Genomic DNA, 25,723 nt, shown 5'->3' with positions numbered 1-25,723 from the left:
GCACCCCAACCCCTCCAACCCCCACCCCCTCCCCTGAAAACTGCCCCAACCCTGCCCCAGCCCCAGCCCCATTTGACTGACCGCGTCCTCTCCTGATGGATCTTCGTATTTCTGTGCCTTAACCACGCATGTGCGTTGTTCAGCACATGCGTGGTTAAGGCAGAGAAAAAGGCCTCCGTTGTTCAGACAAGCATCCTTCCTCTTGCATGAACAACTCAGGCGTGGTTCCGGACGCATTGTTCCAGATCTTTCCCTTGTTCATAACATGGCATCAGCAGGCATACTAAGACATTTTATTGCAATGTTAGGAATATAGTGGCATTATTGTCCAGCTGGTGAAATTACGTGAGATTATTGGTTAGGAGTCACATAACTATGCGCCATGTCGTGACAATTGTTCGGCACATCATGCCGCTATATGGCATTCGTGTGCATATAGGAGTGACATTTTTACATGGAAATTTACATTTATCATGCTTTTTCATATCATGTTAATGATTGGCATTTTATGGAATTTCATGTTATATCATAATATTACATGGCATTCCTGCATGTAGTATGTTCTTATGTGACATATTGGGCCTCATTCACAAAAAAATGGCAGGTGTAAATATACAACTGAAGGGTTATGCCTCCACATAGATAGAAAAGTATGACTGTTTTCACAAGGCTTTCAAGATGTACTACAGTAAACTTGAAACAATTCCAAATTTCTAGGTATTCTCCTGGAATTCTTTAGTGAATTCTCATGCAAAAATCCCCACATGTATAATTGCCAATGAAAAAACGATACTCCCAGCAGCGTAAATGCACTTCCTAAATTTTTCCATTAGGAAGGGATTCCCTTCCTTTTAACACATTTGAAAGGGAATTGTTCATTCCCCTTTCCTTAGGATGGGAAGGCTCAGAAAATGTTTTATGAGGTATTGTGTTGGTATTGTGTGTGCGCACAAACTGCTAGTATTCTCATCTGTATACAGCTTTTGTGGCCCTGCATGACTTAATAAATCCAGAGTTAAGCAGCACAGCTCAAATCGCTGTGTGGCGTTAGTGTACCCCAAGGAGGTGTTCAATCAGGGCTGGCTTTAGGGTGGTGAGAGCGGTGCAGCCGCCCTGGGTGCTGGCCTGGATTGGACGGTGCTGATCTCAGGTAGGGCACTGTATTTAACAATGACTTATAAAACTTGCAATTTAAAAGCACCTGCTGAAAAGCTCCTTGTGCGTCCAGCCTTCAGGAAACAATTAAAATGTCAGGATACCTCTTGTGAATAATGTTCCTGCTAGGGACAGAGATGGGAGTTTTGTCTAGCGACAGCATTGGCTCACCATAAAGTAGCATAGTGGAGTAATATGCTGCTGCAAAGAACAGAACTATATTTTATGTAAATAGCTGAGTGGATTAGGAAAGCCAGCCTTCACCAGAGCTGTAGAATAAATGAATGTATGTGAAGGGGGGCTATATAGGGATGAGGGCACATTTGCCGAGTGGTAGTGAAAGAATCCGAGGAAGTGGTCATAGGGTGGGAGGGGAGCACCAAAAAAGACTGTCACACAGGGCACCACTGGCGCTAAATCCAACTCTGTGTTCAATGGTTGGAATGTGGGTGTTCCCAAGCATCCACCCATGGATTCTGGCGCATTCCCATATTTACCATTACTGGTAGACCTGGGAATGTGTCAAAATGCTATGCCTCCTGAAGTGAGGCATAAGGAGGAGAAATATCTTTATTTCTCCTTATGTTTTCCTCTTTCTGGGTGTGCTGCATTCAGCATCTACCCCAAGATGTTTTTTCAGGCTAATGTTTCTGGAACAAAACATGTTATCAGAAAATGTTAAGCTTATGTTGAGGAGAATGAGTACTACAATAAAAACATGTTATTGGTGACACAATTAATGTACAGTATTCTGATTGAGGACAGAATTAACTTGTTGTTTTTAGTTTGAATGGCATTATGTTTTTAAAGCATTACAGAATTGACTTCCTTATGCCAATCAGGGGGCATATAGTGCAACATGTAAAGTTAAAGTATATATGGTGCTTTATACACTTTGAAGAACTAAGATGACCTGGCAAGTTTCTACTGCAAAAGTTGTGATGTAAAGTTCAAAATTTGTTTTAATGTTTTTTTTCATAAATGTGACTTGCGTAAACGTTGACAAGAACCTACCTCCCTGTTGGTTGTTCACTTCAGTTTTAAAACATTTATTTTTCTATCCATTAGTTATGGTCTGTCTTGACTCAGTATCAATGGGAGGGGGGCTTTGGCTCAACCTACATGTTTGAAGCCAAGAGTACATGCCTCGACTGGGCAGAAGTTCCACAAAAAAGTGCTGGCTCTCCACACAGCTCTGATCATTTTGCTTATTTATCCAGCTGCCTGAGCGTGAAACTCTGGGGACACACACATGCCATGCAATGCTTTTAATACGTCATGGATAACTAGATAATTTATGGTGTTTCTCTCTGGCAGCAGCACACGTAGGAGGAGGGCAGTCATTAATATACATAGGTTTTTAAGTCTGGCTTGATAATGCATTCATAAGCGAGGCTTATTGGCATTGCCAATACTTGTTTTGAAGACTTTGCCCATTGCACAAGTGTTGATAGATTGACTATGCTTTGATCAAACCTAGGCTTCTACCTGTTGAGGGACCAGCATGGAATGTGTGTAACCCTGAACCGTTGCTCCAGTAAACACTTTTCATGGTGTGAGACGTTTGAACGAATCCTTAACTTCCCATAGCGTTGTTTTTGGTCAAGTTGTCATGATTTATGGTTTGAGATGTTGAGGGTCCTTTGAGGTGTCCAGTTTTGTACTTTCTGTATTTTGTTAATGTGTTTTTTTTTTAATACCAGCCTATATAAAGTAGTATTAGGCCATGTGAACACGAAACACTTCATTCATTTTAGGTGAGATATTTAGGTCTGAGAGGCATTACTTTGTGCATTAGAAAGTGAGTAATTGCTGGCGTGATTTTAACAAGAATGAAATTGTCTTTCTTCCTTGTTAGCCATGGCTATAATCTACATTTTGGTGGCAGTATGCAGGGCAAAAGCTCCATCTATTAGTTGCAGTTCTAGGTAAATGGTTGTATCCACTCCAAGGAAACCTCTCAGATTTGCCCACAGTCTTAAAGCAGTTTCAGGAGAATTTTACATGTTTGTCTTCACCTAGGCAGATGAGTTGACCCTCTGGAATGTCTGTGCATGCCAGTTATCAATCCTGAGTGCTTAAAGGCTATATTTCAAGCTAGCCAGGAAGCTGTGACACCCTATTCAAATATGTGTTTCTGAAGTATGACAGAGTGGTATAAAATAGGTGGGTTGTTTCTCATCAGAGTGAGATCAGCATTAATTTTATGAAGGAGAAGCCGAAGCTGCTGTGCTTGAGGAAGCTGTGGTCTTTATCAATGAGAGTGGGGACATTAAAATGTGTATGTTGTGAGGAGGGTGATTTTGTAAGAAATCTATAGTGTATGATGCAGGCAGAGCTGGTAGGTCTATTAAAGGCGTATATTGTGTTCTCTAGCTACATTGTTTCACCACCATTGACTGTAGAGTGATTGGCTACATGAAACACAGTAGCAATAGTAGTTTTTTTCGTATTGCTCAGATATTTAACCTTTCAGTCATAGGAGTTTTTTCTTGGCTTTGTGTTAAAAAGTTACTGGAATATACTGTATTTCCTTTGAGCATTCAGTGTTATCTTAGATTCAGTCATTTTTAAAACTGTATCACATACATCACTACTTTGCAAAATCCGCTTCCATTTGTTTTCCATTGACTCTTGACCCAAAAGCCCTCCTGCAGGCAGAGCCTTTTTCTTGACTGTCCATCCTCAATAGAAGACTTCCAAAACAAGTTCTCAGTTAAACCGCACCTGTTAGATAAGGAAATAGCAACCACACAATCTAGAGATTTAAGGTGTTGGAGACATTAAAACAACTTATTCGAAGATAATAGAACTCCTGTTTTGAGTGACAGGCTATATAATGAAGACAAAATTGGAAGTTTAGGTAGAGGAAAATAATGAAACTTCTGTGGGAGTAATTCCGAAGTGCTCTATTATGCAGTATTTTAATAATACCTTGCTGTTAACTAGACAACTGAAAACCTTAGATGCATTTGACAGTAATTAGACTGTATTCTCTTGAATCTAAACGAATGCTAAAGCAAAAAAGTTTGAGATGGATTTATATTCTGTGGAGTTCTTATGGTGCCATGCTAGAATTTACTGCGCAGTACTTGTTGAATGTCATTGATTTCGTTATTGTCTTTTAAATGAATAACACATTTTAACCTAGAAAAATATTTATTGGAAATTACCAAATATTTTTCAGCATGCACATTTCTGTTTTTATGTGCCAAAAGTGCCCAACATAGAACATACAGCTGTAGGTTTTATGAGAACAAATATGTACTACAGAGAGAAATATTTTTCATGTTTGGAAGAAAATGTTATTTAAACATGATGCTTGTTTTGAGACATACAAATACACGTTAAGTTCACAAATATAATATAAGAGTAACATCAATAACGTAAGCTAATATTAATCGTTATCAATAATATTTACACATGTATAGATCAATCTAAATTAGCACTTTAGCTGTAAAAATAAAAACAAGTGCCAGGCCCCAAAGATATTCCATAGCATTCACTTTCACTGCCAGATGCTAGTACCAGCGCTAACAACAAACCTTAACGGTGACATTTGTGAATGTTGCTCATCCCCAAAGCTATACGAATGACCAAGATGAGCTTGCACTAATATACATTAATGCATATTGAGTTGATAAATGCTATGGCGATGTGCTCTGTTTAACGATTGACAGACATCGCCTCCAGATGGTGGAGTTTCAATATCATGTAGGTTCATCAACTCATGATTTCAATCAAGATAATAAAAACCATAGATTTTGGAAAGTTTCCTGAAATAAACCACTAAATTAAGATCAATATGGGATCCTATGATCCCTTTACCAATCCTTAGAAATTGATTAACTATTGTTACGAGTGATTTTAGACCTCAGATTTTTACATCTATAATTTTGGAAGATCTGACATTTGACTAATATTTATTGGCCACAATTACACCCCATTACCCAATTGATCCCCATTGCACCTATTATATATTAAGTTTATCATTATCTTTGCTAGTCCTCTCATGAGAAAGAATGATCCAATTTCTCATACATAAAACATTATTTTTTTCCTACCACTGTTGCTCTTACATATCTCATTGAAAATGCCAAACCTCTTTAATTCTTGAAAAATACATTAAGTATAAATGTCCTAGACAGTTTTTAAAATCGTTGAACACCCATTCATATTTAATCATAATTTGTAACATAAATGATGCCCCATTAAAATAGTTGCTAGTATCTTTCAATCTCTCCCTGAGATTACCAAGCATTAGACATGAAATGAGAATGTTGGTGATCATCACACGTACTAAATAATATATTTACTATCAACACACAGTTAATAGATACACATCTCTTTTATGATATATACATTGAGATGTATAAAGTGAGAATAGATTAAGTTGCTGAATTGGGAATCACCGCCATTATTCATCATTAAAATAAAATATTTTGATAGTATGTCATATCTAATCCTGTAGCACTTCTAAACTGTCAGTTGCTTTAGGTCCATTGATAGATTTCTGAGTAACATCAAGCTTAAAAATATATTAATGATCATGTCTCGTTCATTTAAAATCATTTGGTCTAAGTAACAGCTATATTCCCTTTAACACAAATTCTGGTCACTATTGGAATACTGAGATAGTTACATTATTAACAACTAGCTAACCATAGAGTGTGTGGCACACGCTACGATTGAAATGCAAGACACTGTGTAACATGCAGTGCCCAAGGTGGCAGCCCCTCATATAGGAATGCCAGAAGTAATTGACAAACACACATTAGGTTTACCATACCCAAATGTGAACATGATAAGTTCGAGAAGATTTTTTTTGTCTAACACCTACGACATTCCCGAGATTGACTCTGTTTATAATTATACATCCATTAATAGGATACGATCCTTATTCTTAGGAATAGGGTGCTTCGAGCAGTTATTCTTCATAGCAGAGCTCTGAAAACACATGTCAAATATATATAAACTCCTAAAAAGGTAAACATCCCTAATAAGATGATAATGTTGGCGTTTAAATCAAACTTTCTTTAACTTGCATGATTTTAAATTGATACTGACATTTCTATCCATATCAGTTACCATAGGAACACATCTGTTGCATCTGCTCCAAACAACCCTGGATGGAATTTCACCAAATATGCATGAGGTGGAACAGCGTAATCCGAACCACAATCCCTTTTATGCTTTATTGAAAATATGTTAATCAGTTTTTGCAAAAAAAGCCAACAAACGTTGTGTTAAATGAGGTGAAAGTACAGATATCTGATTAGTTGGGCCACCATATTTAATTTTCCAGGGTTGTCAATCCAAAATTAGGAAATAAAGGAAACTGGATGAAGTAGGGAAACCTGCCTATTCTACATGGTTACCCTTGATTTTCTGCCTTTTTGCTGAACCCTATTTTTTGCTAGCTTTAAACCTTTATGCATTTTATCTCTGGTTACCAGTCATAAAGTGCCTGTGCTCCCCCCTTAAAACATGGTTGAATTGGCATAATACTAATTTGCATATTAAATGTACCTTTAAGTCCCTAGTATATGGTACAAGGTGCACCCAGCATCTGCAGGTTAAATGTCACTAGTGGACAGCAGCAACTATTGTGCCATCCACTTCAGTGTAGAGGCAAACATAGCTTGCAGAGTATTACTGTAGCCTGACCAGAGCAGTGTAAAAATGTGGCCTTGTTAGAAAACCTTTTTTGACAGGTCTACACCTTTCATTTAAATATTAATAAGCTACCCATAAGTTAGCCTTGTAGGCCACAAGACAGGCTGCTTGACACTTATTAATCGGGCCTCTAATGATGTAATTCTGTCATGTCCTTACAATGGCTATCACCAGAAAGCTTTTTTCACTGTTTGAAGACCGGCTGGCCCATAGAGAAACACTGGGAATAAGTTTTAAATATTATTTATGCTATCTCAGTTTAGGGATCTGCTAGACAAAGGATTCCATAACTCTTTTAATATTTATCAAAAGCCACGTTCATTTTTTGTCAACTATTTGATACATTTTCATTAAAAGTAACTTATAAAAAGTTCATTTTCGGAGCCTAGCACCTTTAGAGGTTAATTTGAAATTACTTCCAACTGCAGCCTTAGGAGTACCAGAACTGTGATGAGGTATGGCAACTACTCTTACAGCAGAGGCAAAGGGCTGAAGGTAGTGAAGTACTTTTGTTTCTCTGGCAGGATGAACATTTAGATTATTCCCAGGAAGTGAATTTACTTCAAATGGACCTATCCTGTCACAAGCAGATGTTGGATGACAAGCCCCTTTTTTGGTTCCCCATATCATCCAGGCACCAATGCCAGGGGAGGGGAACTTCCCTTAAATTTGGTTTGCAGTGGCCCCAGAGAAGGGGGATGCTTATTACCCTGTCCACACGTCCAGGAGGGCCCATAGGCTGTGCACAAGAGGAGAAGGTTTTCCCCATCTTGGATTTAGCCAGAGAGGGTCACTGTTGGACTGCTTTTAGTAGGTCGGACAGGAACTGCTGCAAAAGTGGGTAAGGTTACCTCTGGGAACATTTATCTCATTGGTTAGGGAAAGAAAAGGAGTTGGCCCCACTCACAAGCTAGTGCCAGGCATAAAAGTGACCGCTTCTGCTGTCCCATTCAGAACACTTTCTGGACCTGAGTAACTACTGCCTGCAACCTTGTAGGAGACCTGAAAGACTGGGCCTGCTCCCTTTTGTGCCCAGGATGTTGGGGCATATTTAGGAGACCCTAGCACCACCGGTCCATCACTTTTGTTGACGCTCCGGTGGCACTGTGCCCTGCATCGTGTTTACAAGGTGGCATTAAGCCACTTTTTGTGACATAACGCCACCTTTGATACACAGTTCCTTCACACGCAGCACTCAGCGTGGAAGGGGAGTGCAATGGGTGTTGCTGTGGGCGTGCACCGCAACACCCATTGCATTAGTACGCTGCCACAGATTTACGTGTTTTTGTAAACCTGAGGCAGCGCCAAAATCTAACGCCACCCAGGGTGGCGTTAGAGTGGAACAATGAGAAATGCTTTTATTTCTCCTCGTTTTTTGCTCTTTCTCTGTGTGCTGCATTTTGCAGCACACATAGAAAGGGCAAATTGCCATTTAAGATTGTTTTTGTGCAGAAAGGTGTTCCTTTAGGGGTGAAACAATCTCCCCTAAATGCAGCTATCAGTGCACTATGGTACAAGGGTGGCTGTGTTGGCACACAGCAGCAAATTTAGCGCAGGTGGAAACACAGGGGTGCGCCGTATTCAAGTACCTTTGGCCCATGCCTGCATTTTGAAAATGGCGGTGCACAACACTGCCACATTTTGCACAGTAACGTGTACCGTCATTTTCCATTAAATCTGGCCACAACGGTCATAAGGCCTACCTCCTGTTCAAGCTACAGGAATGCATCAAGCTGGAAGAGGCCTCTCCAGCCACTGCCCAGTTGATCATTTCCAAATGGACCTTCCCTGGACCTTGCTGTTGGCCTCTGCTGGAGCCTGCCTCGACCTCCAAGTGATCTTCCTGGGGTCATTGAACCCTTGTATTTGTCTGGCAGGACTTCTCCTACCACCCCTAAAAACCTGTGATTTAGAAACTTTTCCAATGTAACGACTTCTGGAAGTTCATAAGAAACCTGCCAAGCCAATCCGACTGAGGTGCATTACCACTCAGCTAAAAAGCCATGCTTCTCTGTACAGAAATTCTCCCCAACATCAAATCTGAATCAAAAGTGCTGTGCTGAGAAGGTACAGTCATTGTGAAACCCTATTGAGCAGCAACCTCTAGTCTTGCCCTTCTGAATGATTCTGAGCTTCGAAAAAGTTACTTAGTGCAAATGCAGAGATCTTGACTGGGCAAGGGCACCAAAAGTATCAGGGACGTTAGGAATCATCTCTGGATTCAACATTTGAAACTCTCCTAATGGTGCTCTCTTTGGCTGCAGCCTGCTTCCTTGCTGAGTCGAAGTTTTTTTCAATATCCATTTGGTCCCAAGGTAAAACCTATGACTGGTTTTAACCTGGTTCTGAATCCAGTCCTCGCTCCCACATGATAGGCCTCAAATCATGTCTAGGTGCCAGGCTCTGTGGCCAGTTAACTGCAGTTTGTGCTATTCTTTTTAAAACATTTTAAAATTAATGTTTTGTGGTCCCTTTACTGGATTTTTGTTGTTTTGGTCTCATTTTATATATCATAACATAATATACTCTAGTTTTCTCATTCAGTTTGGGATTTAATTGCATTATATTTTCACTGTATTATTATTTTGGAACTGGATAAATACTTAACATATTGCCCTAGGTTAAACCTGTCCGCTCTGTGCCATAGTTGTCAGGTCTTGAACTCAAGTTAAATTAGTGACTTAGAGGTTTTCCCCTGTAGAGGACTGCGATTATTACTCATAATGGGTAGTCACTCCTCTTGACTAAAACCCACTTTCTTACAGTTATGTACCACCATAAAAAATGATAAGGGTTTGAGGGGGATGGGAAGCATCCTATAACCCCAGGGAAGATGCTTTTATGGTCCAAGACAGATTAGCAATTCCCCAACATTCTTAAAATCTCTTATTTTTTCCCCACGATTCACAAATCCACATTGTGATTTGCATATTTATTTGTGGGTCTATGAACCTCTATCAAGTCCACTAATTGTCAATTTTTAAAATATTTGTATTTTACTTTTTAAATTCACATGAAAATCACTATCATCTCTACAACCAAATACTATATATTGAGAGCTGTGAACATGTGGGATGGACTCAGGGCCTGGTGTAACGTAACCCAATTCTAAACTTGGTGAGCAAAGACTTCTGGGTCAGGTGGATTGGGGTGTGTGTGCATGCCATTTTTGTAGTCTATTTCTGTTGCCAGGGTCCTCAGTGCAAAGCCAAAAGCAGTCCACTTCTAGTGGCATATTTATAAAATGTTCGTGCTACGCAATGCAGCAAGCTACCTTGCAGTGCTGCGCTGTGTGAAAGGGAAGGAATGTGCAGTATTTAACATCATATGGCATGTTCCCGCTCGGCCTGTGCTGTCATACATACTGCTGCTTAGTGTCAATGCAGGCACCTGTGCGCCATGGTGCACGGGTGCCTGCATCGTAGGCAGGATTGTTTTGGTGCATGAAAACAATCCTCAGAAGCATTTTCCTCTTTCTATGTGTGCTCCAGAATGCAGGATACATACAAAGAGGGAAAAGTGAGGAGTAATAGTTATTTCTCCTTGTTTTGCCTCCCCTAGGAAGGCATAGTATTTGGATGCATTCTCAGGTCTATGACTAATGATAAATCTTGGAACCTGACAAAATACATGGGTGGATGCGTGGTAACATCCATGCTCCACACATGTAATGCCTTCCGGGGGCACAATCACTACCTCGTGTTACTCCACATTTACTGTGCCACGCAAGGTGGCCTTGCGTAGCTTGGTGAATATCATTCTAGGTTTTGCATCACCCTCGCACCCCTTTTGTGCAGTGCAAATGCAATGCAAACCCATGATAAATATGGACCCTAGTTTGGTGGATAAGATAGGAGTGAAGGGCCTGACCGTTGGCCAGGCCCTTTGCTGAAAGGACCTTGTAAATAGTCTTAGGCATTGGGCAGCTGCTATGGCCTGTAGTACAGCCCTGCAATCACCATATCTCCTCCATGGGCTCAATGACCATGATCTTTAGTACTGCTCAGTGTTCTCCATGCACCATACTCCATACAGTGGTCAATGTCCCTTCCTCATATCTCATTGTACTCTTCTTTTGGCTAATCATAGTACATTCTGGGTCCATTTGCTGCCATCATTGTCTTTTAAAAGAGACCACTTCAATCAGATATTCGCAATGCTTCCCTAAAGTCAAGGAGGGCTGCACATGCATTGAACAAAAGTAAAATGTATCACACTCTGGGAAATGGATAAAAGAATAAGTTAAGGAAAAAAACACCAGTTAACTGCAAGGAATATTACCTGTAACAGATACAAACAGTATGGAAATGTGCCACAAAGATTATTCTATTTAATTTCTTTATTAACATTTCAAATAACCATTAGTATTGGACATCTCATAACATTGGCATTGCACATTTTACAGGCCCAGTATTCCTTCTTTCAGCATCCTAGGGTTTAGTCTGCAGGCCCCTCTGTTTGTCCGTCTGCTGTACCATCGATTCCACCTCCAAGATGCTCATGTCATCTTCCTTTTTCCAAGATAGTAACTACTAATGTGAGTGCAGTTGTTAGGGGAGCAGCAGTGGATGCTGAAGAAATTCAAGGCATATTCAATTTGCAAGATCAGTGTTTGTCCCCTAATTAATGGGGATGAGAGCTCTTCTCTTGGCTGTGGAGCATTTTTCTAAGGATGTGAAATGGATTGCATTCTCTATTCAGACACACAACCTGGCTTTCCTGAACAGGCAAGGGGTGACAGGTTCCCTAGAACTGTATTTGCTAGCTCAGGAGAATTGTGTGTATGTGTAATCCATTGTGGTCCATCTCAGTGCAGGTTATTTCCTAAAAAGGGAACATTTCCAGGCATATCGCCTGAGATGTTCTTTCCAGACTTCAGCATCATGGTGTCTCAACTCCTTGTTCAGGAGTGTTAGAAATTGGGTTTTTGGTTGGCAGTCAGGTTACCCTCTGTCCAAGCAAGAACCCTCACTCTAGTCAGGGTAAGTCACACACAATCCAAATTATCCTGTGCCCACCCTATGGTAGCTTGGCACGAGCAGTCAGGCTTAACTTAGAAGGCAATGTGTAAAGTATTTGTGCAATAAATCATACAATAAAACCATATAGCACCACAAAAATACACCACACAGTGTTTAGAAAAATGTAGAATATTTATCTGGATATTTGTAGATCAACACAATAAAGGATGCAATAAGAATTTGTAGGAATATCACTGAAAAGTGATATAAAGTGCCTTAAGTCTTTAAAAAGCAAATAAAGTCTCTTTCAAGCACAAAGTACCTGGTTTGGAGTGGAAAATCTCTGTAGAGGGCCGCAGAGGAGGAGATGCGTGGAAAAATGGTGTGCGCGTCGGTTTCACCCCTTCACACACGGACTTGCGTCGTTATTTTTCACGTGGGGAGACATGCGTCGTTCTGCAGGAAGAAAAATGGTGTGTGCGTCGGTTTCGCCCGTTCACACATGGACTTGCATTGTTATTTTTCACTCGGGGAAGACGTGCATCATTTTCCGGCACGCAGGCCGACTCCTTCTATGGTTCGCGGGATTTCCAGAGGTCCCAGGGTCTGTGCGTGGATTCCTCGGCTTGTTATCCAGCTGCGCGTCGTTCCGGGAGGCTGTGCGTGGAATTTTCTTTCTCACGGCAGGCGTTGCGTCGATTTCCTCTCTGGAAGCCGGGCGGCGTTGTCCATGCGAGGCCGTGCGTCGAAATTCCGGTCGTCCCGTAGGCGTCGCGTTGGGCAGCGCCGGCGTGCGGCGATTTTCTTACCGCAGAGCAAGCTGTGCGTCTAATTATTCAGCGCAAGAGGAGTTTAAATGAAAAAGAGAAGTCTTGTTGGTTCAGGGAACAGGAGGCAAGCTCTATCCAAGCCCTTGGAGAGCACTTTTGCAGCCCGACAAGAGTTCAGCGAGGCAGCAGGCCAACAGCAAGGCAGCAGTCCTTTGTAGAAAGCAGACAGGTGAGTCCTTTGAGCAGCCAGGCAGTTCTTCTTGGCAGGATGCAGGTTCTGGTTCAGGTTTCTTCTCCAGCAAGTGTTTGAGGTGGTAGGGCAGAGGCACTGTTTTATACCCAAGTGTGCCTTTGAAGTGGGTGAGACTTGAAAGAGTGGCTAAGAAGTGCACCAGGTCCCCTTTCAGTTCAATCCTGTCTGCCAGGGTCCCAGTATGGGGTGTGGCAGTCCTTTGTGTGAGGGCAGGCCCTCCACCCTCCCAGCCCAGGAAGACTCATTCAAAATGCAGATGTATGCAAGTGAGGCTGAGTACCCTGTGTTTGGGGTGTGTCTGAGTGAATGCACAAGGAGCTGTCAACTAAACCTAGCCAGACGTGGATTGTAAGGCACAGAAAGATTTAAGTGCAAAGAAATGCTCACTTTCTAAAAGTGGCATTTCTAGAATAGTAATATTAAATCCGACTTCACCAGTCAGCAGGATTTTGTATTACCATTCTGGCCATACTAAATATGACCTTCCTGCTCCTTTCAGATCAGCAGCTGCCACCTCAACAATGTATGAGGGCAGCCCCAATGTTAGCCTATGAAGGGAGCAGGCATCACAGTAGTGTAAAAACGAATTTAGGAGTTTTACACTACCAGGACATATAAACTACACAGGTACATGTCCTGCCTTTTACCCACACAGCACCCTGCTCTAGGGGTTACCTAGGGCACACATTAGGGGTGACTTATATGTAGAAAAAGGGGAGTTTTAGGCTTGGCAAGTACTTTTAAATGCCAAGTCGAAGTGGCAGTGAAACTGCACACACAGGCCTTGCAATGGGAGGCCTGAGACAAGGGGAAGTGGCTACTTAAGTGGGTGGCACAACCAATGCTGTAGGTCCACTAGTAGCATTTAACCTACAGGCCCTAGGCACATACAGTGCACATTACTAGGGACTTCTAGGTAAATTAAATAGTCCAATTTAAAGGGAGAGAGCATATGCACTTTAGCACTGGTTAGCAGTGGTAAAGTGCGCAGAGTCTAGAAACCAGCAAAAATGAGGTCAGAAAAAGAGAAGGAGGAAGGCAAAAAGTCTGTGGATAACTCTGCAGAAGGGCCATTTCCAACAAGGAGAATATGACAGAGATGCAGAGTTCTATGGTTGGACTTGTATGCAACAGAGGAGAATTATCTATTTCCTTCGATTTGAAACCTGGGCCATTCTCCCAGGGCATGGGCACCCTATCTAGTCTGGGGTTTCAGTGCCTGCTGCATGCATTCCCACCAATTGCTCTAATTCCAAGGATAATTTAGAAGATCCAGGAGGAACATGCTTGAGTGTTACTGATGTTTCCTTTTTAGTCCTATTGCAATTGGTATCCTTTACTTCTAAGACTAAATATGAGTGCACATTGGGTTTTTCCAGCTGGTGCATTACTGGCTGCAGTACTGTGCTTGGACCAAGCTGCATTTTTATGGCTGAGTCTAGGGGTTTGGAACTTGAGAAACTGACCTTAAGATCCTAAGGTTATTTGGTGGCTGCAGCAGCTGACATTCGCCAGCCTCAATGCCCTTTCAGCTTTAAAAATGTGAAATAGACATTGGAGCTACTTTTTAAAATGCAGTAACTCTAAAGGTTTTCAGCCAAGTTCTTGTGATCCAGCTAAGATACTTGTGGGTTCATTTACAAGCCCCTTACACCACAGTAGCATAATTTTTTTGATGCTACTGCAGCGCAAAACAGTCCCCCACTGGCGCTGTATTTACAAACTGGCACAATGTCACCATTGCACCAGTTTGTAAACCCTTATGTTGCATTATACCTGTGCCAGGTTTAATGTATGCAAGGGAGGCCATCTCCTGCAGGAAGGCCCAAACAAATGGTGCAGTGAAATCTACAAGATTTTACTGGACAATTTTAGCATAATTTTTTAATGCCTGCCCAGGGCAGACACTAAACTGATGCTAGGCTCTTTTCAATGAGCCTCCCCGAGTTTTGCTGGACTAGCAACAAACTTTTTGATGCTAGCCCAGCAAAGCGTGACAACTGCGTCAACAATTTTGGTGCAGTTGTGCTAACAAGTGCCATGTTGGGCGGTAGTATAAATACAGTGCTGCCATGGTGTTGTTAGGGGGGTGTAGGGTGATGCAAGGAAACTGGTGTATCAGAGTCAACATGCCAGTTCATTTTAAATGAGGCTTTTGATTTCTTAAGAGATTGGTTCATGATACTTTTAGCGGTCTCTACTTTAAGAAGTCAGTGGACAACAGTTAGGGTTTTTCGTGGTTTTGATTGTTTGTCTGTCAACTCTTTAAGTGCAAGCCTTTTGAAAAGTTTTATCTTGAAAAGACTAGTATCACATTCACCTTTTAACTTGGGATCACTCCTTGGCAGTAAGGGTTTTACAGTACTTTTTTGACTGTTGACTTTAATTTCTGTCTCATAAAGCTCTCTTCCAAGTGGCTATTTGTTCTTGGTGGAGTATTGGGCAATTGGATACTTTGTTATACTGTATACACTTTTTGTTTTGCTTCCCTCCATCTCCGAGGTCCCCATAAGGAAGAGGCATTGCATTCATTACACAAACATTGTTCGTTTCCATATATGTTGACATTACAGCATCCTTGGTGAAAAGATTGATTCATTATTTATAACTTTTGGCAATCTAGGACAAGGGCTGAAGCTTTCCCAAACAGAGGCACATAGCTGAAGCAGACAGTCATTCTTGGCTATGAAAAGGAGGGAAGAAGGCTGTTCATGGCAAATCAACTTGGGGTATGTCGACATCATGGACATTTTTAAAAGGATCATCCATGAAAGAAATATATGCCAATGCTAATTGGACCAAGTCGTACATGTTTATGACTCATTACAGATGTCAAGTGAGTGAAGATGTTTCTTCTGATTTTGGAACAAAAGTGCTGGGATCTGTTAGGAATGACTGCATTTCTATATCAGGCCAATTGATCCTTACTGGGCACAGAATTTTTTGATGGACATACATATTTATTTATAGGGGTACATTTGTTGTTGACTTTAGTAGGTACTCATGCAGGTGAGCACAATGAAGATGGGTGAGAAGGTAATGGCCAGGTTACTTACTGGTAATCTTCATTACTCCAGGTCCAGGTCTTTCTTGTCACAGTCATCGATTTTCCACCCCCATGCCACCTTTTCTGAAAGAGCTAGAGGAGAATCAACCATCAGAATATTATTACTTAGGCATTTGGCTGTGGTAATTATAAGAAATACATCATAAGTAGTTTGTTTTTATGTCCATAAAGAGGACACAGAGGGAAGCCAAGATCATAGGTTTTTGTTATTGCTTGGATATTAGCGAGGTAACAGGGGTAAAACTCATTCAGGTAAGGACTGTGACGAGGAAGGCCTGGACTTGGAGTAGTGAAGATTACGGGTAAGTAACCAGGCGGTTATCACCTTGCTATGACGCCTCATGCTGCTCTTTTTGAGTGCTTTACATAATAGATGTTTTACCACTACTCTCCTGTGGTCTTAAATTGACAGACCTTTGAAAGGGTAGAAAGCTGAGTCATTCTTGCTGGGATTCAAAGTTGTGGCCTGCTCATCACTGCTTTGTTGTAGTGGCAAACGTTCAGCTCACTGAGCTATCCCTCCGGCTAAGGCTCGAAGGCTTTTCAATATGACTTCCCCTCGCAGTCCATAGCATAGACCCTTCAGTGAATGAATCTTCATCAAATAGTCTTCTGTAATATTCTTACTGATCCCCTACTAACACATAAGCCATTGGATCGGATGGGTACAGTAGAGAGATGTGAAGCTACAAACCAGTGTAAAATTAGAGGTGGGAGAAGTTTCCCCCGTTGTAATCATAGACCATGGAGGAAGCAAAGATTGATCATGGTTTTGATGATCTACCCCCACCCTTTGTTTGTGGAGGGTACTGGAGGAACGCACTAGGCCTCACTGGTCTGTGTGAGAGGAGGCTAATCGAATCCCACCCTACTACATGGAGGCTGACACGCAGGTCATGTCCCTGGAAGGGACCACAGCAAGGCCACTCCTTCGTTAGTCGTCGATATCTTCATGTGTCTTATGTGTTTTGGAAGACTTGCACCTTAACAGATAGATACCACCAGATCCTCAGCGAGTCCCTTTTTTGTGGCTTTGTTGGGAAATCTGGAGTGCCTTTGCTTGTGCCATCCCTGCTAAATGAATTCATGGGCGATCATAAGGAGGCATCCGCATGCTACTGTAGCCAAAATGTAATACTTTCTGAATCTCAATAATATGCTAAATATGTCACACAATTCACTTACTAAGCATGCATTCTTAGAATTGTATTCAAACTAAATGGAATGGGATATTAATCATAGTATCTTTGTAAGGGGAATGAAGTATAATTAATATTGCCTTCCCACTGCAGCCCGTCCATGTCAGCTGCATCGGAGAACCCCCATGCAACAGTAAGGCATAGCGCATCTCACCGGGGGGATGTACCAGATGCCGTGACTTACAGTACAATGGGCTGAGTGCAGCCGTTGTCTTTTAACATGAACAGTCTGCCATCCCCCTGCATGGACCACTGAGGCTGCTGCCTGGTAGGCACGGCGTCGCCCTTTCTCTCAGCATCTTTTTGCTCTGCCTCTTTTCTTTCACGAGGACGGTAACTGGCAGCCTGCGCTCCGAAGCCTCCGAGAGCCTCTTTAGCATGAGACAATCTGTGGCTGATTTCAAGCGAGGGAAGCGGGGTTTTAAAGTCCTTTGTAAATGTGTATGGTGATATTTGCTCCGGTAAGTGATCGTCAGAAGCATTATTGAATCCAGTTGATTTGAATAATATCCTTGCTAATATCTGAGCCTTTTATTGTGCAAGGTCTTTCTTTTACATACTCTGAGTGATGTTGTTGTGAAGTTGTTATTGTAATGACTTCAAACAGCTTGTTTGAATATCTTTGAATATCTTTGAAAATCGTTTAAAAGGAGATGGCTGTTTTTGTAAGGGTGTTTTGTTGCATAGACCCTGCAATATTTTTCTATCGTACAGCCGTCTCTGTAATGTATTCATCTGAATAAAGTTAATTTGAATTTTAAAGTATATTACAGTATATTACAGTATAGATTGCTGATTTTACTTGCCAACTCAGGCACACGTTGTAGAACTATTTAGAATAGGTATGGTGTAGGAAAATCATCTGTTAAAAGTGCTGAGAGATTTATTCTGTACACGCTGGTGGTGATGCATGCAATTTTAAAATAAGGTGTTCTTCTCTGTACTAGTTCAATCAGATGTTCTAAAATGAATAACTGAAACCCTCTAAGTGAAACACACAGTCGGTGGCATTGTTGCCTTCTCTATGCTGTTCCTTTCGCTAGAAAAACTGTCGCTCTTTTTACAGATATTGTTTTAAACCCTTGCTCACTTTCCACCAAAAATGTAAGTCAGGCAACCAACATTTCCATATATTACCAAATAATAATACATTGATCGACATGCAGTATACTACATCCGGGAAAATGTAATTTCTTCAATGCTTTCGATTGCTACATGTGTCACACTTGCTTTGGTGAAGGATACTGAATTGTTTAAGTTTGCGTTCCTGCATTTTTTATCCCCTGCGAGCTGTCACAATACACAACCTACAGCTGGGTCAGGAAAGATGGAAAAGTCACTTTAAAACAATCTATCAGAATGACAGATGATTAGGTATTTAGATAATTATTAATTAATAGTAAAGGTCCACTGTGGTGTTTTTCGCTGGGTTTCAGAAGGAGTCGAAGAGGGGACATGGAGATATTTAATACCCCGAGGTAGCAGAACTCGTCTGTAATCTCGGTTGTAAACTCGGGTGTAATCGCAGCATCTTTAGAGAATGCAGATTATAGATAATTTTTTACTAGTCGAAGACAAAAATAATTCTAAGGTTGTATTGATGCATTGGAATACTCTGAAATGTTTGCAGCAATGGTCTGGTGGTTGTTTTCCAACAAATGAATCTCCTAATCTGGCAATTACCCTATCCATCTATTTAAATATTTTATCAGCGGCTGGCGGACCTGCTTCATAAGGACACCGCCTTTATTGGAAATGGACGTGAAAGCAAAGTGGAAAGTTTTACTGTGGGGTCCATTATGAATAACTTTATAGTTTCTGGGAACTTGGCAGGCATTCTTTCCACTCATGTGGTCAAGTGCTAGTGCCTAGGGAGCTGTTCTATTCCACTGTGCTCTAGCAAGGCCATCTCATTAACTCTAAAGGTTATTCATGAATGCAGTAGCATACTTGATGTAAAAGCTGAATGTATATAAAACTCCTAATGGATGAATGATGTTGTCATGGGTACGTTTACAGTGTCACCAAAGTCTATATTATGTTGAATAATCTTTTTTCTTGGAAATCCTGTAGTCAGCTAAACATGCCTGAGTATGGATTGGTCTGTTTCACTGGGAGCTTTGAGGTGGGAGTTCGATTTTTTGGTGTTTGGGGACAAGGCACTTTTATTGAGGTTCTGACGGAAAGCAAACGCGTGGCTGAAAATACACTGATCAGAATTGAGGCACACTAGGATTATAAATGATTGTGAACCATGGAACTGATTGCAACAGATTTGCATGGAAAGAACACAGTTGCAGCGTGTTTAGATTTGTAGAATCAGGGGGTCAGAATACATTCTGTTAACGTAGCTCAATATAGGTAAATTAGCACTTGTGCTGCACCCACTCCTGGGGACGTTCCTCGGGAGTAACATAAAGCATATGAAGAAATCCATTGTTTGAACAGACTGCAGCGCATACTCCGTGAGATGATTATGAAACCCTTAAATGTGCGTCAGCTACAAAGCATATAGGTGGAAACAAACTCTCTACACGTCTTACATTTTCATCATTCTTTGTGAACTGCCCACTTACTTGGCATTATGTGGTCCTAAATATTCCAAAATAATACATACATACGTATATTGCCTTAGGTCTTGCTTATATGTGGCAGATTTAGTCATGAGGATAAAACAGTCTGACCATTAGCCTGGTGGTTCACAAATGCACGTGTCATTGACAGCAATGATTATTTTTTCTGAAAGTCCTGGTTTTGGATATTGTGTCTCAAGGAGATGCTGCTTCCTTCTGTGCATGACAAAACCTTTTGGAGAATATATCAGCTGTGATGATGCCCAGGTTCTGCCTCGTAGCCCCGCAGGTCTGCTTAGTGGAAACCATGTCTTCTGCAGGCTTGCATAATTTCTGGAATTCTCCTTCGGTTATTTTGCAGGAGGAGAAGACTGGGAGGGAATCCTGGGCACTCCCTTGGGCCCCTATAAGCAATAGAACCATGATAATCCTTAACTTTATCATCCTTGTGATATTCAGCTCCCCACCACCACACAAAGGGTCGACCTGGGTTTTCTGTGCCAGCAAAGTGTTCAATGGTTGATGCAGATAAGGGGTCTTTATCAACCAATAAAAACTAATTAGGACTAAGCAGAGCATACACAACTCTCTCAAGTTCAATTATAATGATAACTGATCAGAGGTTTATTTAGTCTGAAATTGAACTTCTCGTGTCTGTGGATCACAGTATTTAGGTAATTACGAAAGTTTTCCATCCAACATTTTGCTGAGATCATGTTTTTGAGTTTTGCATGCACACTGACACAAGACATTCTGACACATAGGGTTATATATATAAAACATACATGCCTATAGGCAGAGTAATACAGCTACTAAGTACATACAAACCAGAGCATCTACAAACACACATCCACACACCATGCTAGACATCTATGCATCCATGCACACAGACAAACAACTGACACAACACATGTAACAAAAAGCATGACCAATGCAACGGGTCTCGCGTTTACTTGAGCTAGAGCAATTAGCATTGTAAACTCCTAACAGGACTGTTCTTGCCACATAAATTGAAAATGAAAATAAAACAGTTTAAAATAGGTAACTGGACTTTTCTTGCCATATAAAATGAAAAGTAAAAGTTTCACATAAGCGAGCTGACGGCCGCCATCACTGCAAAACAGACACACAAAGGGAAATAAAAGTTAACTCGTAGTGAAACCTATAGGCAAAAGTGCAATTATCCATGTAATGGGCAAAAGTGCATATATCCACATAACTGGCAAAAGTGCAATTAACTATATAACAGGGTCGATGTCATGCAGAGCGCTCAACTTCTGCCCTGTGAGACCATGCTGCAAAAAAAGAGAAAAAGTAGTCCAGAAATGTGGAGCCTTGTATGTTTTCAGTACTTGGTCACTGTGCTTGAGGAGGGCTAAACACCAGAAACGGCATGACTTATGCATGCCTTTCACTAATGAAAGCAAGCAGATTTTAAAAGGCAAGCCCACGATCCAATGAAAGCAACTGACGCGACACGGGCGTGGTATGAAGCCCAAAAAGAGATTACAACAAGGGACGGAGTGCTTTGTGCTCACTCCTAAAAAAATGTGTTCCCTGAACAACCACCTACATGCACGCAACCTCATCATCAAACACACAGCCAACGTAGCACACAGGCCAGAAAATATAGAGATAATTCCCACAAGCCAGCGAACACAATGCACAAAATATCTACTTGTAGGGCAACACTGCGTTCATGCAACTAGACAGTAAAAATAAAGTCAGGCACACTTCTAAAGACATGGGCCAGATGAACAGGTGAAGCTATGAAAGTATAGAAGGAATAAGGATAGATGAATAATTGTTGATTACTCCTGCAGCATGGTTATCTCAAAAAGGCCGAGGATAGAACGTTCATGTCAAGTCAAATGTGTAGCTACATATTTGTGAACAAAAGGAAGAAATGGATGCCCATAAACAGTTAAATCAGCAACACACACTGTATTTTTTAAAAGGGGCACCAAGATTTGAATTAGCACTGATTAGCCACAATCTTTTCATCTAAAATTTTATTTCCTCTGGAGAAATGCTAAATATTAAGGGACATATTTATCAAAGTTGTTCATCACTCTTGTGCCATGCAAGGGGATGCCAGAGTGACACAAAACCTGAGATGTATTAAGCCACACAAGGCCACCTTTCGTGGCTCTGAGTAGCTTGATAAATCTAGAGTAATGCAAGGTAGTGCAACTATTTGCCTTGCGTTACTCTGTGGCACAGAGGCATGCTGTGAGTGGAGTGTGGGCATTCCCATGCATCCATCCATGGACTCTGACACATTCCCATATTTACCGACATTGGTAGACTTGGCAATGCAGTGGAATTGTACGCCTCCTCACCAGAGGAGCAACAAGAAGAAATATCTTTATTTTCCTAGTTGTTTCCTTTTTTCTAAGTGTGCTGCATTTCCTACACAAAAACAATCCTGCCTGCAACTCAGGCATCCTTGCAACATGACGCTAAGAAAGAACAGGAATGCACTGTATAATGGTAAATACGGGGCATTCCTGCCTTTTCCCTTTCACGCAGAGCAGCAGGGTGGCTTGTTGCGGTGTCTTGCATGAATTTTTGATAATTATTGCCGTTACTGAACAAGGAGCATTACCTTTACCAAATGTAATAGAATACATTAAACAAACATCTGAGCCCTCATTACAAGTAAGGCGGAGCCGCATTACCTAATAGAATTCTGCTCTGGCAAATGGGTCAAGTTTCTCCATGTGTGTTTTTTCAGGTGTGGAAAAACTGAACCTGGTTTTACAGTGCTGTAATTCCACACTGTAACTTCGCATGAGACTTTGGCTGCAGCAGCATTTCAATGCCTACCCTGCCACTATAAAATCTTCCCCTTCCCTCTCTACTTCTCCCGCCACCTGACTTCCCATCTCACACTGAGATCCCTGCATACAGAGCAGGTAGCAAACATGTGTTAAACCCCAGGTTGTTGGGATTTATATGTGGTTGTATGACTTGAAAGATCGGTCCTATGTAATAATCTCCCATCCCATCATCCCATAGGTTTACATTTCTAATTGCATGGTACTGGGGCAGATTTACCACATGCGATGGTAAACTCACATGCAATTTTGCTGTGCTCTTAGTACCATGCAAGTCGTAATTAGACCTTTGTTATATACAACTGAATTTTTTTTTTTATTTCTATAAAAGGTTTTTTCTGCTGGTTTGACATTATGTAGCTTCCAATATACTATAGAGTTTTATTTGTCTTTTAGTCTTTGAAACCTTAGGGCAGACTCATCAAACTTTCACGCAACACAATGCAACAAGACACCTTGCTGTGCTACACTACGTGAAAGGAAGCAGGCACGAATGAGACACATTCAACATTATATTGACCATTCCTGTGCTTGGGCTGCTACACAATCTGCTGCCTTGCATCATCGCAGGCACCCTTGCGCTGCACCACACATGGAACGCCTTCCAAGGGCAGAGTAAGGCAAGGAACAAAAGGCAGCAACTTGCTCTCCTTGCATTACTCCAGATTTACCAAGCGCTCGAGGGCTACTCAAGGTGGCCTTGCATTGCTTGGTAAATCTGACTTAGGGAATGCTTTGCCCTTGCGACACCGTGCATGACGCAAGGGGTCAACACAATGCCTTGATAAATCTGGCCCTTTATATTTAAATGTATGTTTAGATATGAAGGGTCCTTTTCAATGAGCCTGTCTAACAGGCAATTCAGAACTGCTGAACTTTGAAAGGGACAATTGAATACTGAAACTCCAATGCACATTCACTGGGTTACATGTTTCTGCTTGTTGGCTAATGATATTTCTTTGGTCCACCAATTAAACTTGCTGTTGTACACGGCTAAACTCCTTTCCTGGGCATGCCTGGTGCCTTCATCTCTTATTTGCCCAATCGTAAAGCATGGAATTCCAGAGTACTTTGTGAAATTATTTGGCATTTTAATGCCACAAGCAACATTTATACTGGCAAACCTGAAGAGAAGGCACATACTCGATAAAAGAATAGCAGTGAACAGCAGAATGAAGGAAACAGAAGTTCCAAGCAGAGACCAGAAACGTACCCATTCTCATACATGCTCTGGAAAGATTAGAGGAATATTTGAAAGATACACTTTACATATTGTGCCAGTATATTTGTATTGGATGTGACCAGCCATGAAATATGATATTTTTGCCAATTTGAAAAAGTACAGATGCAGTCGCTTTTGGTAGCAAAGAACACTGCTAGCAAATGATGAGCTGGAGAGATCCAAGGAAGCTCTTTCTCTGCAGCTCTTTTGAATTTATTTGCATTTATTGTACACATAGTATGTGTGTGGTCTTAAAAAACGATTAAGTGATCCGTTAACTCCACCTGCTATTGCAGTCAAGTTCGATTTTCCAGTAATCTAGGCATGTCATGTGGGTAACACTGGTTGTTCATCTGTGTTTTACTCTTCCTAACTTATTGATTGTGAGTACACTCGGGCTTGTACTTTGTCTTCAAAGGGGAGTTTTATGAAATGGCTGTCAGTGCTCAGAATGCATTAGAAGAATAAAGGATCGCGGTGTTGTAGTCTATTTTTAACTTATTCGGAGCAATGTTCATTATACATGCTCAACTGTTCTAAAGAATAATCAAAATTAATTGTTATGGAAGGCACGGAATGGAAGAAAACCCAGGCGAATTCTCTTAGTCCCATTCTATCATGAAGCTTCATGCCATACCTCTGGCCGCTTTGGGATATTCTACGCTTGATATTGTATAACAAATAACCCATTGTGCGGCTGAACCAAAATGAAGAACGTTGCTGTGTTTTGTTGAAGTCAAAATGACTTGAAATTTTCAGCATGTTTAAAATGTACATCTTTCACAATATATTGTTTGCATTTTTCTTACAGTAAATGTCAAACGAAAATGCTTTTTTTCTTAGTCTACATTTCAGTTGAATTCGCTTCTCCTGTAAATGTTTTCTTTTTTCAGTCCAGTTGCAAGGCTGTCATTTGAAGAGCTTCTTATCCATCTGCAGTGAATGTGTCAGGACCGAGACCAAAACAACTGAGAGACAGTTCTCTGCTGCATTGCCAGCGTGATGGAAAATGTGTATTTGTTTTCCTTTTTATGAATTTTATAATGAAAGATGCTTATTCATCTCAGGCACTGAGTGGAGCAGCAATGCACCACCAAGCTTTGAACAAATGAAAGTGTAAAGGTGGAGCTTTCATCTTTTGCTTCAGCAATGTCTTGAGAAAGAAATGGTGACATTAGATAAGAAAGCGTTAGTACTTTACTCAGACTCTTATTTATTGATGCATGTGTTTAAATGTTGTGTTGAGTGCCAACAACAGTCATAGTACAACGTGCTCCGTAATGTGTTATATTGTATTAGAAGAAGGGGCGATATTTAGGAGAATGGTATGACTTTCAAACACGGTGTGGTGTGGTGGAGCAGGGTGGGCATGAAGGAGGAACAGAGGAAAAAGTGAAGGGGTAGGTGCTAAAGCAGAGAGAAAAAAGACTTGGGCCCAGATTTATGTTAAGTTGGCGCGGTGCTGCGCCAAAATTAGCAGCGCCTCTCTGCGCCACTTTAGAAATGCAGAGATGCGCCATGTATAGAGGAATAAGGCTCACCCCTGCGTTTCCTTCTGGAATTAAGCAAGGGTGTCTGCGTTGAGGGGATAGATTGTTTATGTACAGGAAGGTGTCCCATCCTGCATGCAAACAATCGTCCATGGCATTTTGCTTCTTCTATGTGTGCTGAAGCATGCAGCACTCATAGAAAAAAACAAAAAAACGAGGAGTAATAAAAGCATTCCTCCTTGTTTTCCATGCTAACACCAACCCTAGGGTGGCGTTAGATTTTGGTGCTGCCTCAGGTTTACGACAACTCGTAAAACTGAGGCAGCGTTGAAAGCAATGGGTGTTGTGGTGAAACGCCCACCGCAACACCCATTGCATGCTATTCTGATGCAGAAAACTGCATGAGAGGGGCCTATATTTACAAGGAGGCATAACGCCCCGAAAAAATGGCATTACACCTCCTTGTAAATATAGAGCAGTACTTAGCGCCACCAGAGAGTCATGAAAAGTGATGCTC

General features: G+C 41.3%; 1 protein-coding gene across 2 annotated transcripts in view; it reads left to right on the top strand.

Moving 5' to 3' along the window:
• The window catches only part of SYNPR (synaptoporin), a 926,755-nt gene that overhangs the window by 535,275 nt on the left and 365,757 nt on the right, over positions 1-25,723 (top strand). The window contains exon 1 of one of the 2 annotated variants that reach the window (XM_069206520.1): positions 16,856-17,542. The exons of the other annotated variant lie outside the window; for it this stretch is intronic. Within the exon in view, the coding sequence (XP_069062621.1) occupies positions 17,519-17,542 (24 nt within the window). The 5' untranslated portion in view covers positions 16,856-17,518. Of the gene's footprint in view, positions 1-16,855; positions 17,543-25,723 lie in introns of those variants that run through there. 2 annotated transcript variants of the gene reach the window in all.

Source organism: Pleurodeles waltl, chromosome 9 (genome assembly GCF_031143425.1).
Source record: "Pleurodeles waltl isolate 20211129_DDA chromosome 9, aPleWal1.hap1.20221129, whole genome shotgun sequence".
Taxonomy (NCBI): Eukaryota; Metazoa; Chordata; class Amphibia; order Caudata; family Salamandridae; genus Pleurodeles; species Pleurodeles waltl.
The sequence above is the reverse complement of the archived record's forward strand: the minus strand, read 5'-3'. Positions and strand labels throughout refer to the sequence as shown.